Here is a 14,972-nt window from a genome sequence, read left to right as displayed (position 1 = left end):
AATTTAAATTACGTGTTAAAATATACAATTTATTGTAACTAAGCTGGAAAAATAAATATGAAGGTTCTTTTTAAATTTATTTGGTGCATTTTAAATGTATTAATTTATTTAGTGGTTCATTTATATGTTTCTGCTTTTAATTCTAATTATGTCAGTGTCGGTCCTCCATACTGCAGAACTTGGAAGAGGTAGTTCAGTGACTGAATCAGGTGTGATGGAGCAGGGAAAAATGTAAAACATGTAGGACTGCGGCCCTCGAGGACCAGGATTGCCCACCCCTGAACTGTTTCTAGTCCTTCTATGGATCCTGCAACACATCACACTTCAATTTAGAATGTTTGCTGAAGGTTCTGGACCAACTGTGAGCAGTAACAAATGGCCAGTCTCAGTAGTAAGTCTCTCAGAGTCCTGTTCCTGCAGCTTTAGACGTTTCTCCGGGTGTGAATGTAAAACACTGCACCCTAAACGATCAGCTTGGCTGTCAAAGTGTACTTTCCCCACACTCACAGCATTACATGCAGATTCAATATCCATTTATTCTCAGTAATAAAATAAAATCTATCTGCAAGGTGGCTGGCAGGCTTCCACAGCTGCTGATAAGGCAGAATTGTCTTTTGGCACATAACGAGCAGTTGAAGTGAGTCCAGTGCTGCTCCCGGGCTTGTCCAGTGTATCTAGGAAATTACTTGCTCATCATTCATACTGATTGTTTAATCAGAGATTGTCACTTGGCAGATTTACTATAAACAGATGAATTAGAGTTACATGGCAGTTTTATGTGATTGCACAGCAGCGGTAGACAGCAAATTTTCCAATTCAGGCAGTTTGATGACGCTCTTAACCAGTGCAATTAAGAATGAATGCAGCAGTGAGATGAGCTGATATTCCCAAACCAAAATCATTTACAAACACTTCCAGAAAGACACTATTCTGATGTACACAGCAAGGGTTATTGTTTGCAGTTACAACTGAGAGCGACTGTGAAGTAATGTTGACAACGTTGGAAATGAAGTCTGAGAAAAACTGCCATGCCATTATAAAAAGATTGAAGATATTATGTGACCCAATAACAAAGCAAAATCATGTATATATAGCATAGCATTGAAGTAAATATTCAATAATTCAATCTGTGTTTAATATAAAAATCAATTTTAAATTAATTCTAAACTTTAAATTCATGACTCAATGCAACAAAATAAATAAAAAATGTGAGACGTAATATCTGTTAGGCCCCTGAGCTGTTGGCTTTCAGTAACTGTGGCAATTTAGTTGAATAGCCCTGTAATAATGTCACAAAATAAGCTGTATTAAAGCCAGCATTGACCATAACCTACATCTCTCATAATCCATGTCAGTTATTTTACCCACAAAATGACAGTACCCTACCACTAGGTGCACAGGATTAAAAAGTAGCTGGCAGCTGACAAAATTCACAGTGTGAAATTTACATTTAGCTCCATTTATGTCAGCTACTTTTGCTTTGGCCCAGATGAACAGGGAAGTAGGAAATTCCCACTTACAAGTCATAAACTCAAAACTCTTACTTGTATTAGTGGTTCTGGATTATTTATTTCACTTTTAGTCAGTCGTACTTTTCAGTGGTTATAAGAGGACGTGTTAAACACTGTTACTGTTTGTTAGCGGTGCTCAGCCTTAGCAATGAGACGAGGAACGTGACATTTTGTGTTTAGTCAAAGTAAAAAAAAACAACTGGCTGTTTAAGACCCACCATAATGCTCTGTGCATTCACTGATGTTCACTCAGTAAATACATTATCTAACCGAGCACCATTTTACTTTTGTGGACAATACTATCCAGAAAGCTGGCACATCACATCTGTGTGTGTGTGTGTGTGTGTGTGTGTGTGTGTGTGTGTGTGTGTGTGTGTGNGTGTGTGTGTGTGTGTGTGTGTGTGTGTGTGTGTGTGTGTGTGTGTGTGTGTGTGTGTGTAGGGACGATTTTTCAGGAAAACGCAGCCTTGTGGGGACCAAAGCCCGGTCCCCACGACGTCGGAGGCTGATTTTGGGTGAGGGGGTTGGGTTTAAGACCAAGGTGTGAATTGAGTTTAGGTTAGTTTTAGGGTCAGGTTGGTACCTGTGAGGTTAATTTTAGGGTAAGTGGTCAGGGTTAGGATATAAAATTTAAAAAAAAAAAATCACATCACACACATCAGTACCAAACCATTTTCTGTTTAGGCCTCTATTAGAAAAAAAATTAACATTTGCAAAAACACAGAAGTTAGTTTGAAAACACACTGCTGAATTGCATATCTTTATAATGTGGTGATGAGTATTAGATTTTCACTAATTCAGCAACGTTAAGGTGTTTTATAGTCTCATCTGACTTAAGCAAAGACATAAAAACAAACAGCATTTAGTTAGTTAAAGCGTGCTATTATTGCAGAAATACAACTCATCAACAGCAAAAACAGCATTTATCTTTAATCTAAAACTGTGTGCACATACACAACTGTAGGTTTATGGCTAATGCTCTGTTCATTAAGACAGTAGTTAAAGTAGAATATGGCAAAACTACTTTAGTATCTCATTTACATGGTATACTAAGTGCATTCTTTCACCTCGACATCCACAGAAGCTTGAAAGAAGGAAATCAATAGTCCAGCATGTTTCTCTACTTGACATTTTGACACCAAGGGGAAAAAAAGATTAACTATTTGGCACCATTTCATAATTAGACACATAAATAAAAACAATTTGTTGCAAACCTAATTAGAAAAACAACATCAGGCAGACTTGCAGTATGCTTGATGAGGAGCCATTACATCATATCAATCTGTAAATACATGGTTCTCTGCTATAACACAATATAATTTCATACTGACTGCTATTAATGTCAAGATCTGTTTTATATATTTAATATTTGGTATTGTTAAGCTCCTCGTGTCCATCTGTCCATTCCAACTTTAACCAAGACAAAACTATAATAATTAAACACTGTAATGTTCACAGTGTGATGTCTACTAATGATAAAACCAGTATGTCACAATAAAAACTGTCACTTTATCATAGCGCACTTTAAAATAGAAAATGCAAATGAACTGGTGCAATTAATATTATAAACTAAAATGAATCCTTTCATAAATTATTTGACAAAAAAAATCATAGTTTTTTCACGTTTTAACACTGAAAGAGAAGGCTCTTTGTTTTACTAACATAGAGCTCAATTTAAAACAAGATTATTGGACATTAAATCCAACACACAGATACAAACACTTCAGCCTGCACTCTGTTCGTCTGTGTGGTGTTTCTGCTGTAGGACCTTCAGATGTTTCATTTTCAGTTTGCATCAGGTTTTTCTCATTGTTTTTGATAAAAATATCAATGTGCTTTTTTTTTTTCTTGTTTTTTTCCTGCACAAGTGGGAGTTTTTAACACAGAGAGAGAAAGCCAAGGGGAATATAAAAAGAAGAATCAGAAAAACAAACAAAATGAATAAATAATGTAGAGTCTAGACTATGAAGAGCTGCACACGCTGTTTCAATTAGCTTCATTTTAGATCTTTTACATCCATTTTACCTCAAAAAATGTTGTATTTCAGCTCATTTTGTGTGTTTTTTCTTAAATAATCTGCACATAAAAAGAGGAAAAAAAGGCAGTGAGTGAAAAATATTGTGTTTCATCCTACGTTTCCTCTTTAGATGGCATCTTTGGTAGTCTAAACGTGCAAAGTTTGAAATAAAAGACAAAGAAGTGGCACTCCCTTTTTTTCTAAACAAGATAAAATGAGCAAAAATCATGTCGAGTGTCGTCAACAACTGGGAGGCCTGGCTGAAATAAATCACATGTTTTCTTTCTCTTTATTCCTTCCTGAGGAGAGAAGTTTTTAAAATGAGAGCATTCATTTATCAGACATGTCAAAGAACCTGTGTTATATAGACATTTTAGACAATATTTAATTTAAAGAGTCAAATTTGTAATTTATGATGATCCCAGAGTAGCTAATACATTAACTATGATGTTATAATGAAACCTTTTTTTGTTGGTGAACTTGAGTCAAGAGTCTCGGTTGTTACTGCGTCTCCTGAACACACCAAGGACAATTACACACATTGTGGGAGCTGCAACCACGGCAACAGCAGTGACGAGCTGCGAAAAGAGCATAAACAGTGTTAACGAAATATTAAAAGGCTTCAAAACTTTACTGCACCATTATTGTTTGATATTGTTTCATAATGATAGCACAATGCCACTTTGTTACTTCTGTGACAATAGTGTGAATGATAATTTAATATTCATATTCATACACATTTTTAAAAAATATTTATTTTGCAAATAACACTAACCTTAATAGCAGCAGCATAGTCTTTGTGAAACGACTGAAGGAACACATTAAAAAGAGCGAGGCTACAAGGCAGGTATGAATCTGCGTCGTCTGAGTCTCTGCATCTTTAAGAGGAACATAAAGCTTAGTTTTTACAGATTTGCAATAATTCAAACAATGTGGAGATTTTTTTTCTCCACAAGATTTTCGCAAAACTTAATATTTACCCATTAACTCACTTTTTGTACAAAGAACTGAGAAGCACATTCTTGTCCGCAAAGTACAAATCTGACAGGCCGAGTTCGATCAGTACAGGAAGTGGCAGCTTGTGGCCCTCTTCAACTAGCAGGCCGAGGTTGTACCATCCCTTTAAGGTGAGAAGTATAAGTTTTACAGGGAAAAAAATAACATATGCAAATTATTTTAAGTTTTAAAATGAATGCATGGTAAGAAGAAGACCTGTGGATTATTCCTTAATGCTGCCAGTTTGTACATCTGTGCTGCAGAAAACAAATCTTTCTGTTTGCCGTCATACAGCAGGTCACCCATCCTAATAAAGGCTGAGAAACAATGGACATGTGTGTTAAAGTAAAAAAAGTTTTGACATAACTGAAATCAAAGTTAGCACCTCACCATAAGTTTCAGGGTTTGGACTTTGGATTGTGAGGTTGTAATATCTGCTCTCACAGTCTGCTGCATCAGCAGGATCCAGAAAACGTCCCTAGAGCAACAAAATGAAGGATTAATTTCAACAAACCCATGATACTGAGTACAGCAAAGAGAAACAACTGAGCTGTATTTCAAGAACTCACTGTATTTTGCTCACAGAGATATGCAGCATTGAACTGTGCAGGTGCATACCCCGATTCAGCCGCCATCACGTAAAATAACAGTGAACTGAGTCTAAACAACAGATCAAATGTTATTTACTTTTATTATTAACTGTGGGGCTGATAACAAAAATGTAAAGTGTGAACAGAGAAAAACTCACAAGTCACCCTTGAGATAAGAATCCAGTGCTTTGTGTAAGATGCTGCCCAAATATCCATTGTGCTCAGCAGCCCACTTAACCCACCTGCAGTTAGTGAAACAGACACCGTAGCTAAGAGATGAGGAAATATGTGCATGGAGCCACAACAGAAAAAAAAAAAAAAGAAACGAAAGGATGTGTTTCTAACAAAACAGCGTCCGATGGGCGTCTCTCAACAAAGCCGGGTATCCCCGTGGTCCAGATGCTGGCGAGTAGAATCCCCCCTCGGATGTGCCCTCTGTTTGCAGACTTCCAGTAATAACTGTACGCCACATACTGTTGGATAGAAAAAAATATAAATGACTGATTTAAACTCACGTGTTTTGGAATCCTTCTAGAGAAATTTGTTTACCTGATTGGCAGGCTTTCCAGGGTACAGACCCTGAGAGTAAATGGCACCAAGATTCAAAGCGGCGTCAGGCGACTCGAGGAGATCCGCCTGTTCCCACAGCTGCACCGCTTTCTCGTAGTTGTGCTCATACTGCTCATAATACCAGGCCAGGGCATTGAATGCAGGAGCAAAACCCTGTAAAATATGAGGTAGATGGTTATACGTAGTGTGCAAACACTGAAGGGACTTTTGCTGCAGGAAACATACAGCTTTATGTTTTATTACAAATAAATATCCTACAAAAAACATTCAAACCTGCTCCATTGCTTTCTTCAAGAATGTAACACCTTTCTGAACGTCCTTCTCAACACCATGTCCCTGTGAGACAAACACTGTTTCTTAAGAAACAAACTGACGACATGCTAAAAACAGGAGATATTTAGTAGCATTAGAACGTTTATGTTTTTCCTGACCTGCAGAAGTATTATTCCATAGTCGTACATTGATACTGGGTCTTCCAGCTGCATGGCTCCTCTTCTGTAGTGCTTCACAGCCTCCTGGATGTTTGGAGACAATCCTTGTTGACCCCAGAACAGCATCCGGGCAATGGTATGCTGTAAATAGATTTGCTAGATGTTTTACTACAGAAAAATGTTGAAACATTCCCACCTTCTCGTGTATCCAGAGAATAGATTACTGTTGTGAAAATCCTTATTTTACGTAGACAAAAACACGAGATCCAAGAATAAAAGTAGTTTGTGAGATGGTCAACAGGGTTTATTGCAAATGCAAGACACACATCATGTCACACAGGGCAGTGGTACAAAATGTGTGCACTGAGGCAGTTTCAAATACACACATTTATACAGAATGTTATCCAGACAGAAAATAAACATCTCTCTTGGAGCACTAAGTCAGTAAGACTTTTACTGCAGATGAAGAGAAGCAAGAAACTGACTACATCTATAAAAAACATTTTTGAAAAGCTTTGTTAGACACCTCAAACAGCGGAGTGAAAATTCAAGCGAGGTACCTGAGCCTCAGCTGCTCCCCTCTTTGCCTGTAGCGTTAGCCACTGGAAGATGTGATGATCTTCCTTTGTCTGCAGCTTTAGGGTCTCATCATCGGTCAAATACACAGCCTCTACAAACGTCTCAAGTTATCAGAAAAAAGAGTAAGACAAATTAAAGCTGTGTAAGTAAATCCAAATAGCTGGAATATCATATTCATCAGTCTGTATGTTTAATAATAGAGATGAAAATATATCACCGTATTTTAAAAACTTCAACTAAGAAAGGAAAAATCTAGCTGCATGCTGCATTTCAACCAAAATCATCAAAAAGCCATATTGATAAAATTGTGTTGGTGTGTGAAAGTTTTCTCTATAGGCAGAACACGGCACACACACACACACACACACACCTTATAGCAGCCGACATATATTACCTGCTGCGGTGTGGGATTCTGACGGTCTACAATTGTCTGTTGGGCAATATTTGCATAATATGCATAGGCCAGATCATGGTCTGTGGGGAAACCATCCACACCCTGGTGATGCAAGTGCCCAAGATGGAGAAGTGCCAACCGATTGTCCTTCTGAGCAGCCAGCAGGGCAAAGAGTAAAGCCTGGGACAAACCCAAAGTTATGTTACTTTTTTTTTTAAGTTAAGACTGACTCATCAATAAAACTAACCTTAACTGGCTGCTTATGGACTCCCAGGCCAGAGCTGTAGAGCACAGATGCCACGTGCAGAGCTCGGTCGTCAGCCAGGCAGCCAGCTTGGAGCAGCAGTGGTAATATTTTGCTGAGCACTGCACTGTTCACCGCTCTGCTCAGTTGATGAAGTGAGAAGGAGAACAGAGCTCTGCCCACAGCTGTCACATTCACCGCTCGTCCTCCTGCAAGGCAGCAACTGAGATTATTTCACCGGCTCATTGAATGTGTTTAACAATGCAGACACCGAACGTATTGTCTGGTGATTCGTGTCTTACCGTTTTTGAAAACCAGTAACTTGGCCAGCTTAACAGCTAGTTTTCTGACAGGGGCCGTCTCCTCCCATTGCTCGCACTGTGAATACGATGATCTCTCATTTACAATCCATTCATGGAAAACACCAAAACATACCTCTGAAATAAACAAAACACTCTCAATCTTGTTTGCTTCACAAATATTTCCACCCGCATTTGAAAGCTTTACCACCACCTAGTGGACATGGAATGTCATTACCAGACTCTGGTCCTTGTTTTGCCTGCAGTGAAAAGCCACTGATCTTGTCTGTCAGCTCGGAAACAAACTCCTGACACTTGTGAAGCCATCCATTCAGGTTCACCTTTTCAATAACATCTGGAATAACTTCAGGCTGCAGAAGAAGAATCGTCTAATTAAAGTGGCCTGAGCAGTGGGCTGTTTCTATAATTGCACTGTGAAAGTCATTACCATGCTGTCAGGTGATGCTTTGTTGCGATGGTATACCACTGGTCCAAAATAACCTTCCACACCTTGAACATACTTCCCTCCACCAATCACAAAATATCCCTCTGTGTCATCAAACATGGCAGTATGATGTAACCTGTAAAACAAGTTTTGTGTTAATTGGAACATTTATTTATTTATGGTTTTACGGTTATTTTGTTGCATTAAAAGTAGACTTACACATGTTCTGTAAAAACAACTCCGTTTTGCTTTTTATTCACACACATCATGGAAACAGTGGCCTAAACATGGCGACAATGTTATCCTTCTTTTCACCATTCCCATTAGGACAATATTGAATGAGATGCTCTGACAAGGAAAAACAAAAATGCTGACAAGTTGTTACTCACCGTTTTTCCTTGTAACGTGAACGTGAGTTGGCACCACTCTTTTAAAGGCACCGTGAACGTAGAGAGAAACGCAGACGACTCCTCTGCCTCCCCACTTATCTGGATGTGAAGCTGACCTAAAGAAATGAGTTCAACAAGAGGCTGTTCCCAGAAATGTCCAAGTTAAAGCGGCCAGGTTACTTGTACTTCTTTAAACAAGAAAACCTTTAAAGATGAAGTATGTTTCTTTGAACCTTTAATACACATCAAGTAAAAGACAAGGAAATTACATTTAGTTTGTTTTGTCTAACTTCATTGTTTCAAAATGATGTACAGATTGGAAAAAAAGTTGCAAGAGAGGCAAAGAAAATAAAATAAATATTAAGTGCCACTGTTCTGGAAGATATTTTAATCAGTAATTAAGCTGTGGAATGTGAGGGTGTTCTTAAACAACTACATTTTCCCAACAAATATATATATATTTTTTTATTACTAAATCGAGAAGTATTTTATAGCACTGTGAAAAGACTTGGCAGGTCTGTGTAAATTTCAGTAAGTAAAGATCAAAACAAAAATCACTTTTGAACTTGAAACCTTCAAGCTTTCAGTTTTCACTGCATGATAATAAATCATAGTTGTTACCATGTTTGGTGCAGACGCATAAACCTAATTCACCAAACACAATCTGCAGCTGCATCCAGAACTGAAACATAAAACTGTTGGTTCAAGGAGGAAAACATAAATCAATGCAGCAATAAATAAATAGCTTTGGAGTCCTTTAGACACAAGATTTTCTTGTTTGACAAAAAGACAGTGGACATGTGCCACTAGTAAAAGCCTAAAACTGAGTTATTCCCAAACAAAAACATGTGAATATTATGAAGCATGAATTTATTCCATGTTTTTCAATGCATAAACTGAAAATGGCAAAAAAACTTTTTTTAAATAAAGATTTAGTTGCATCTTTAAAAACCTTAGTATTCCCTGAGTTTAATACATTAGTACAGCCAGCTGTACCACTGTACCTCTACATCCACAGGATTTGTGCCTGATTGAAGGAAAATAAAATTGGCTTTTGATAGGTTATCTTTAGGTTTGCTCGTGTGTGTGTGTGTGTGTGTGTGTGAGACGTTTCCATATTTTGTATATATTTAAAATATATTCTACTATAAACTGCTAATATATCTTTACAAATATTTAATTTAGTATACAACTAGTACAAATGGCAGTGTAGAGAAAAGTATGTGGTATAAATATAATTCAACAAGCTAAAATATGAACCACATATATATATATATATATATATACACTAATTAGATGAGTGTACTTGTATAATTTGATAAACTTAAAAAGTTTTTATAACAATATACTTAAAGTATACTTTTTGTAAACTAAAAAAATTACCAGTATAGTCAGAATAAGTACTAAATCAGTAGCTATACTTATCTAGTACACTACAAATAAATGGTGCATAGTGTATTTGATATACTTAAACTTATACTCAAGTAAACTTATTAAAATGAACTTACGGGTGATGATAAAAAAACATAAGAGGTTTCGATTTTACCTGAACTTTTGAGGAAAAGTGATGGCGTGACATAATTATTGTGGGAATCTATATGATGAAAAACACCACACATTCTCTCCTGACAATGTCGGGTCACAAATATCCAAATGGAAATTGTACACCTAGCAGAGACACAGTTGAAAACTCTTAGCTGAGCCTGTATAACATCTGCATTAGGAGAAAGCTTTACTGGAACTGTTCTCATACCATGGAAAAGGGATGGCTTTGAGGCGTAAGAACTCCAGAAGTCCATTCCTGTAGGGCTCCAGCACTTTTGTGATACCAAAACTTTCTCCAGTTGAGGCATAAATTGTGGACAGCAAGTGTACTGTTTCTGAAAGATGTGAAGACTGACAAAATAAAACCTCCAACTTTACTTTGTCATGTGCAGTTTTGAGGTTCTCTCCTCCAACCTTACCTTGCTCAAAAGGACACTGTCTTTTCCAAAAATGTTGAGTTAATTGTAACATTTGTCGACTCCAGGCAAAACAAAGCTGATGTGATTTGAAGGGGCGACTAAAGAGAGGCGTACACTGCAAAGCTGCCACATCCTGAGCGGCAGTAAATACTGTAGCATCGTTCAAACCACTGTATCTGACTGAAGCTCGAAGGATACAACTCAGCACCCAATCAGAGTCTGGAATGATGCCATCTGCTTGGTACACCAACCAATCTGGCAGATTCAGCTTAACAGTCCTGATTACAGGGTCACTTGGGTCACAGCTCCACTCTCTAAGGAGGAAAGTGGAAACCATGCCCGTTTCAAAAGATACAACACAGTCCAGCTGTACTGTAGCAGGTCCATCGCAAGAGTAGAGGACTTTCAGTAGATGGTCTGGCAGAGTCTCATCTGGAGGATTCAGGAGCGTCACCTCATCTAAACACCAAACAACCTGAGACAGAAGACAAGCAGTCACTATAAAAGCAGAAGGGATCAGAGTGTCAGAGAAGAAGATGGGGATAAACACTCTCCTACCTGCACGCTGAGGAACAACTGGCAGATATATTTGTACGAAGTATGGAAATCCATGTTCTGCCGTTTTTATTAAAACGTGCTCAAGCTGCACGCAGCGGAACAAAGATCCTCCAGATCCGGATCAAATCCTGTTCCACCTCAGCTACACTGAATCCCAGGTAAATATTTAACAACACATTTTACAGCTCACAGCTCCGCCCGATTACTACACATGAAGTGTGGACAGAGGAGGCCTGAATTCAAACACTTGATATACATTTATCTGCAGCCCAGGATCTAATTTTATATCACAAGTTTCACATATTCATTGCAGTTTTGCACCTAAAAGGAAAAAGACATTCAATTAAAATCTGCTTCTTTCATTCAAAATAGTTTATTGCTATCATGCAGGAGTGCCATCAAAGTCTAGACCACCACAGATGCAAAATTAGATATTTTCTGTACAAATATACTGCATGTATTCTTAAATATAGGCTCAAAATGAGGAAAAGAAATATTAAGTAAAGGAATTTAGAGCCTAAATTGATCCATTCTTTTAACCCAATATAGGTTTTGTTATGACAGTTGACATGCATCAACATTACACTGTATAGTGGGAGCTGATGGACACACACTTCAACTCACTCGTTCAGATGGCGTTATTGATTTACAGCTGTCGTGCAAAAAGAAAAGAATATTTTCAAAAAGTAGCAGTAGTAAAAGTATCTTTTCAGCTGGCTTTTTTTTTTTTTAAATAAATCATTAAAACATGTCTTCTGCATCCAAACCACCTGATACGCTGAGGTTGGGGACAAACAATGTCATCTGCAGCACTTTTTGGTTGTTCATTTCTCAGGAGCACCCTAAAAAGTACTGGCGTCCCTACTACTTTAGAAAGAGCCTACAACTACCAATGCATAGTTCTGTGTTTAAATAAAGCAACTTACATTAAAACTGGCACAGAATTCTTTGTTGTAATAATCCGAGGAGAGAAATCATCTGTAACAAATGTAAACAGTGTACTTATGATACTGTTACAGAAACAATACCCTTGGATATACAGACTTAACTCTGAATGTATATCACTGTATACATCATGCAGCTCTGTATTCCAAGTAAAAGGGGCTCAAAAATTGAAGACAACAAATACAAAGGCCTCTGAGAAGAAATAGGAATTTGGCACTTTTATACAATTTTTTTTGCTCCTACTGCCTGTTGAGCCAAGTCGTTCATTAAAAGTGAACTTCAGTGGTTAGAACATGAACAGAGCAGATGATTTTTCCTTACAAGTGTAGCCCTTTCCTACGCTATCCCTCAAAGACACTTTACTGAGATTTTACAGTCCACGTAATAAACACGACAAAGAATAGCAGAAGCTTCTTAACCTTTCACCCTGTTCACCTAGGTTATAACGGAAGAAGATACGAGAACTTCTGAGAGCTTATAAGTTCTATTCCCGATGATATAAAGGTCAAGTATATATCATCTGCGTATCCTAACTTCTAAAATCAGTACAGTAGAAGTCTGTTGGCAAAGCTCTGCCAACCGTTAGAAATTATTTTATCAACCTAAATGAATGGTTAAATTTTATGAAGCTAGACGTTTTAGCGAGGTAAACAACAAACACGCTTCATTCTTTCAAGACTGCATACCCTGAACCCTAAATAATAAAAACTTTTAAGTCAAAGGGTTTGATTTGATTGTCCTTTTGTAACATTAGGCAATGTGCTTCTTAGGTGTAGCAGTGAATTCCATTCAGTACCTAGAACTAAGATGTGTTCCACTAGTAACATTTCCAGACAGCCAGGGTAGTTTGAATTGCTAAACTACAGCAGCTTACTTGAACTTTCGTTCTGCCTAAAGCTCCATTGAATGTATCATTAACTGCCAACAAAACAACAAAAGACCAAAGAAGAAGAAGAAAAAAAAGTGCACATCAATATAAACGTAATTTTTGGGGGAACAAAGTGTGCATTCAATTTGATTTTAGGGATAGGTGGTTTGGAAGTAATCAACATAACATCAAGTGTTTTCTTAGCAGGATAATGACAAGAACCGAGCAAACACTAAGAGCATTCGAATATCAGTCGAACAAAAGTGAAGACATGCAAAATGTCATAGACTGAGGAACAAGAAAAGAAAACCCAGAGGAATACATTTCCCTTTCAGACTGGCACGATTTCCTGCAGGAATAAATAATACTTTACATTCCAATGTACAAACCTGCCCACTATACCCTCATTTTCAACACTGAACAAATAAGCTGATAAAGAGAAACCACTGATTGCTCCCATTGTTTGTAGTAGGTGTTGTAACCCACATGATAGTGGCAACAAACTGCCATCATTTGAGTACTGATGAACCCGAAAACCAAAAAAAAAAAAAAACTGAAAAAATAAAGCAACAATGACAGAGCAATTAGCCAAACAGTGACAGCTCTGATAGCCCTTAGTTCAGGTTAATCTTATTTCTTCTGTTTCTTGAAAATCTTGAAGGTGTGTTTCTTGCGGCTGGCAGCGGAATCTGTGTCCTCTCCTGTTGAGCCACTGTCTTCCTCCAGAGGGCTCTTTTTAGAGGACAGCTGCGGGATGCGACTGCTACCTTTTGCACCCATAATTCCCATTTGCCCTCCTGTAGGCGATGGTGTATCCAGGTCCGTGGAGTTAGGACTGAAAGAGCGAGAGGACTCTGACAGACTGTTGACCTCTCCCAGGCTGGGGGACTTCTCTATGGGGTAGATCTCTTTCATGAGTATCGGGCTGCCAGACACAGCCTCTGCGGCACCTCCTTCGTGAACGCGGTTCCCTCCGTTGGGGGTGTAAGCATGCATGGAGACTGTATCATCTGCCCGGTTAGACAACCCATGCACAAGAGAAGTGGGTTTGATTAAGTGGCTTTTGGAACCGAAGGCAGCTAGTCGGTCACCAACTTGTGAAAGAGACAATGAAGAGTCAGACTCTGAGCGATTTAGGTCCCTGTGGGAGAGAAACATAAAGCAAAATGAATTAGTAAATCAAGAGAATTAAACCAAATGTTAAAAAAATAAATAAAAAAACGCAGCCTTGCATGCTTTGGTTTTTTGCACTATGCTTGCAAAGCCACAAAATGCTCAGCACAGGATTGTGGAACACCACACTTGTTATTTTTGAAGGGATCCCTGATTAGTTGTAACATTAGACTTTGTTTGATAAACATATTTTAACTGTAAAATAAAGACTGTGAAAATACAGTAGGCTGTTTAGTTTTTATAATTTTTAAACTAAAAGTTTAAAAATACATTACACGGATGGGGCCATTTTATTTACAAGCAAAGCCTTCTGGGTAAATTATGACGTGGATAGGTCCTCGGTGTGAGGCTACTAGCGAGCTATATCCACCCTGAAGGTTAATCTTGAACAATATCTGACGATTTGCTCTTTTAAATGAAACCAGAGAGCGTTGACAGAGAGAAGGTAGAAATGACTCAGCCTGTAACTGAAAAGATAAATGGAGGACAACAGAGCTGCTTCATGGAAGGTCAGCTTAACCTGTTAGTTTTAGCGTTAACTCAGATGCTATCACCATATATATGTATTAGCTCAGCTCTACACATTCTCCTCTCGTCACTGAGGTCCTCCATCCACATGACAGAGAGGGGAACGCAAAAACGACTCAGTCTGCAACTGAAAATATGGATGGAGGAAACAGAGCTGCTTCATAGAAGAAAAACCTGAGCTTAGCCTGTTAGTTTTAGCGTTAACCCAGACACTATATTGCCTTATATATATTAGCTCAGCGCTACACATTCTCCTCTAGTCACCGAGGTCCTCCATCCACATGACAGAGAGGGGAACGCAAAAACGACTCAGCCTGCAACTGAAAATATGGATGATGGACCTCAGTTTTGCTTGTTTGTCGCGCTAGCGCCAAGCTAATACATATGGCAATTTAGTGTCAGCGCTAGCGTGAAGGCTAGCAGGCTAAGCTGAGGTTCTTCTTCCATGAAGCAGCTCTGTTGTCCTCCATC

At 38.3% G+C, this 14,972-nt stretch overlaps 2 protein-coding genes across 6 annotated transcripts in view; both read right to left on the bottom strand.

Moving 5' to 3' along the window:
* Positions 1-2,415: 2,415 nt before the first annotated feature.
* si:dkey-24p1.6 (protein sel-1 homolog 3) lies at positions 2,416-13,433 on the bottom strand. Of its 2 annotated transcripts, XM_014032822.1 has the most exons (23): positions 10,988-11,246; positions 10,430-10,904; positions 10,219-10,345; positions 10,012-10,133; positions 8,466-8,581; positions 8,296-8,357; positions 8,080-8,212; positions 7,870-8,002; positions 7,635-7,769; positions 7,336-7,541; positions 7,089-7,268; positions 6,676-6,795; positions 6,116-6,256; positions 5,958-6,020; positions 5,664-5,837; positions 5,460-5,587; positions 5,273-5,356; positions 5,094-5,184; positions 4,915-5,002; positions 4,741-4,841; positions 4,521-4,648; positions 4,304-4,406; positions 2,416-4,106 (listed from the first exon to the last, which is right to left on the bottom strand). In XM_014032822.1, the coding sequence occupies exons 1-23, from the start codon at positions 11,039-11,041 to the stop codon at positions 4,014-4,016; spliced, it is 3,057 nt and encodes a 1,018-aa protein (XP_013888276.1). In that variant the 5' UTR covers positions 11,042-11,246; the 3' UTR covers positions 2,416-4,013. The 2 variants fall into 2 exon arrangements, with proteins under 2 accessions (XP_013888276.1, XP_013888275.1); XM_014032821.1 differs by having other exon boundaries at positions 10,219-10,904; positions 10,988-13,433.
* stim1a (stromal interaction molecule 1a) overlaps positions 11,345-14,972 on the bottom strand; it is a 26,545-nt gene continuing 22,917 nt past the window's right edge. For all 4 annotated transcript variants that reach the window (XM_014032823.1, XM_014032825.1, XM_014032824.1 and 1 more), the window contains one exon: positions 11,345-13,941. In XM_014032823.1, the coding sequence (XP_013888277.1) occupies positions 13,431-13,941 (511 nt within the window). In that variant the 3' untranslated portion in view covers positions 11,345-13,430. The remainder of the gene's footprint in view (positions 13,942-14,972) is intronic.

The sequence above is a fragment of the Austrofundulus limnaeus genome, unplaced genomic scaffold (genome assembly GCF_001266775.1).
Source record: "Austrofundulus limnaeus strain Quisiro unplaced genomic scaffold, Austrofundulus_limnaeus-1.0 Scaffold1548, whole genome shotgun sequence".
Classification (NCBI taxonomy): domain Eukaryota; kingdom Metazoa; phylum Chordata; class Actinopteri; order Cyprinodontiformes; family Rivulidae; genus Austrofundulus; species Austrofundulus limnaeus.
The sequence above is the reverse complement of the archived record's forward strand: the minus strand, read 5'-3'. Positions and strand labels throughout refer to the sequence as shown.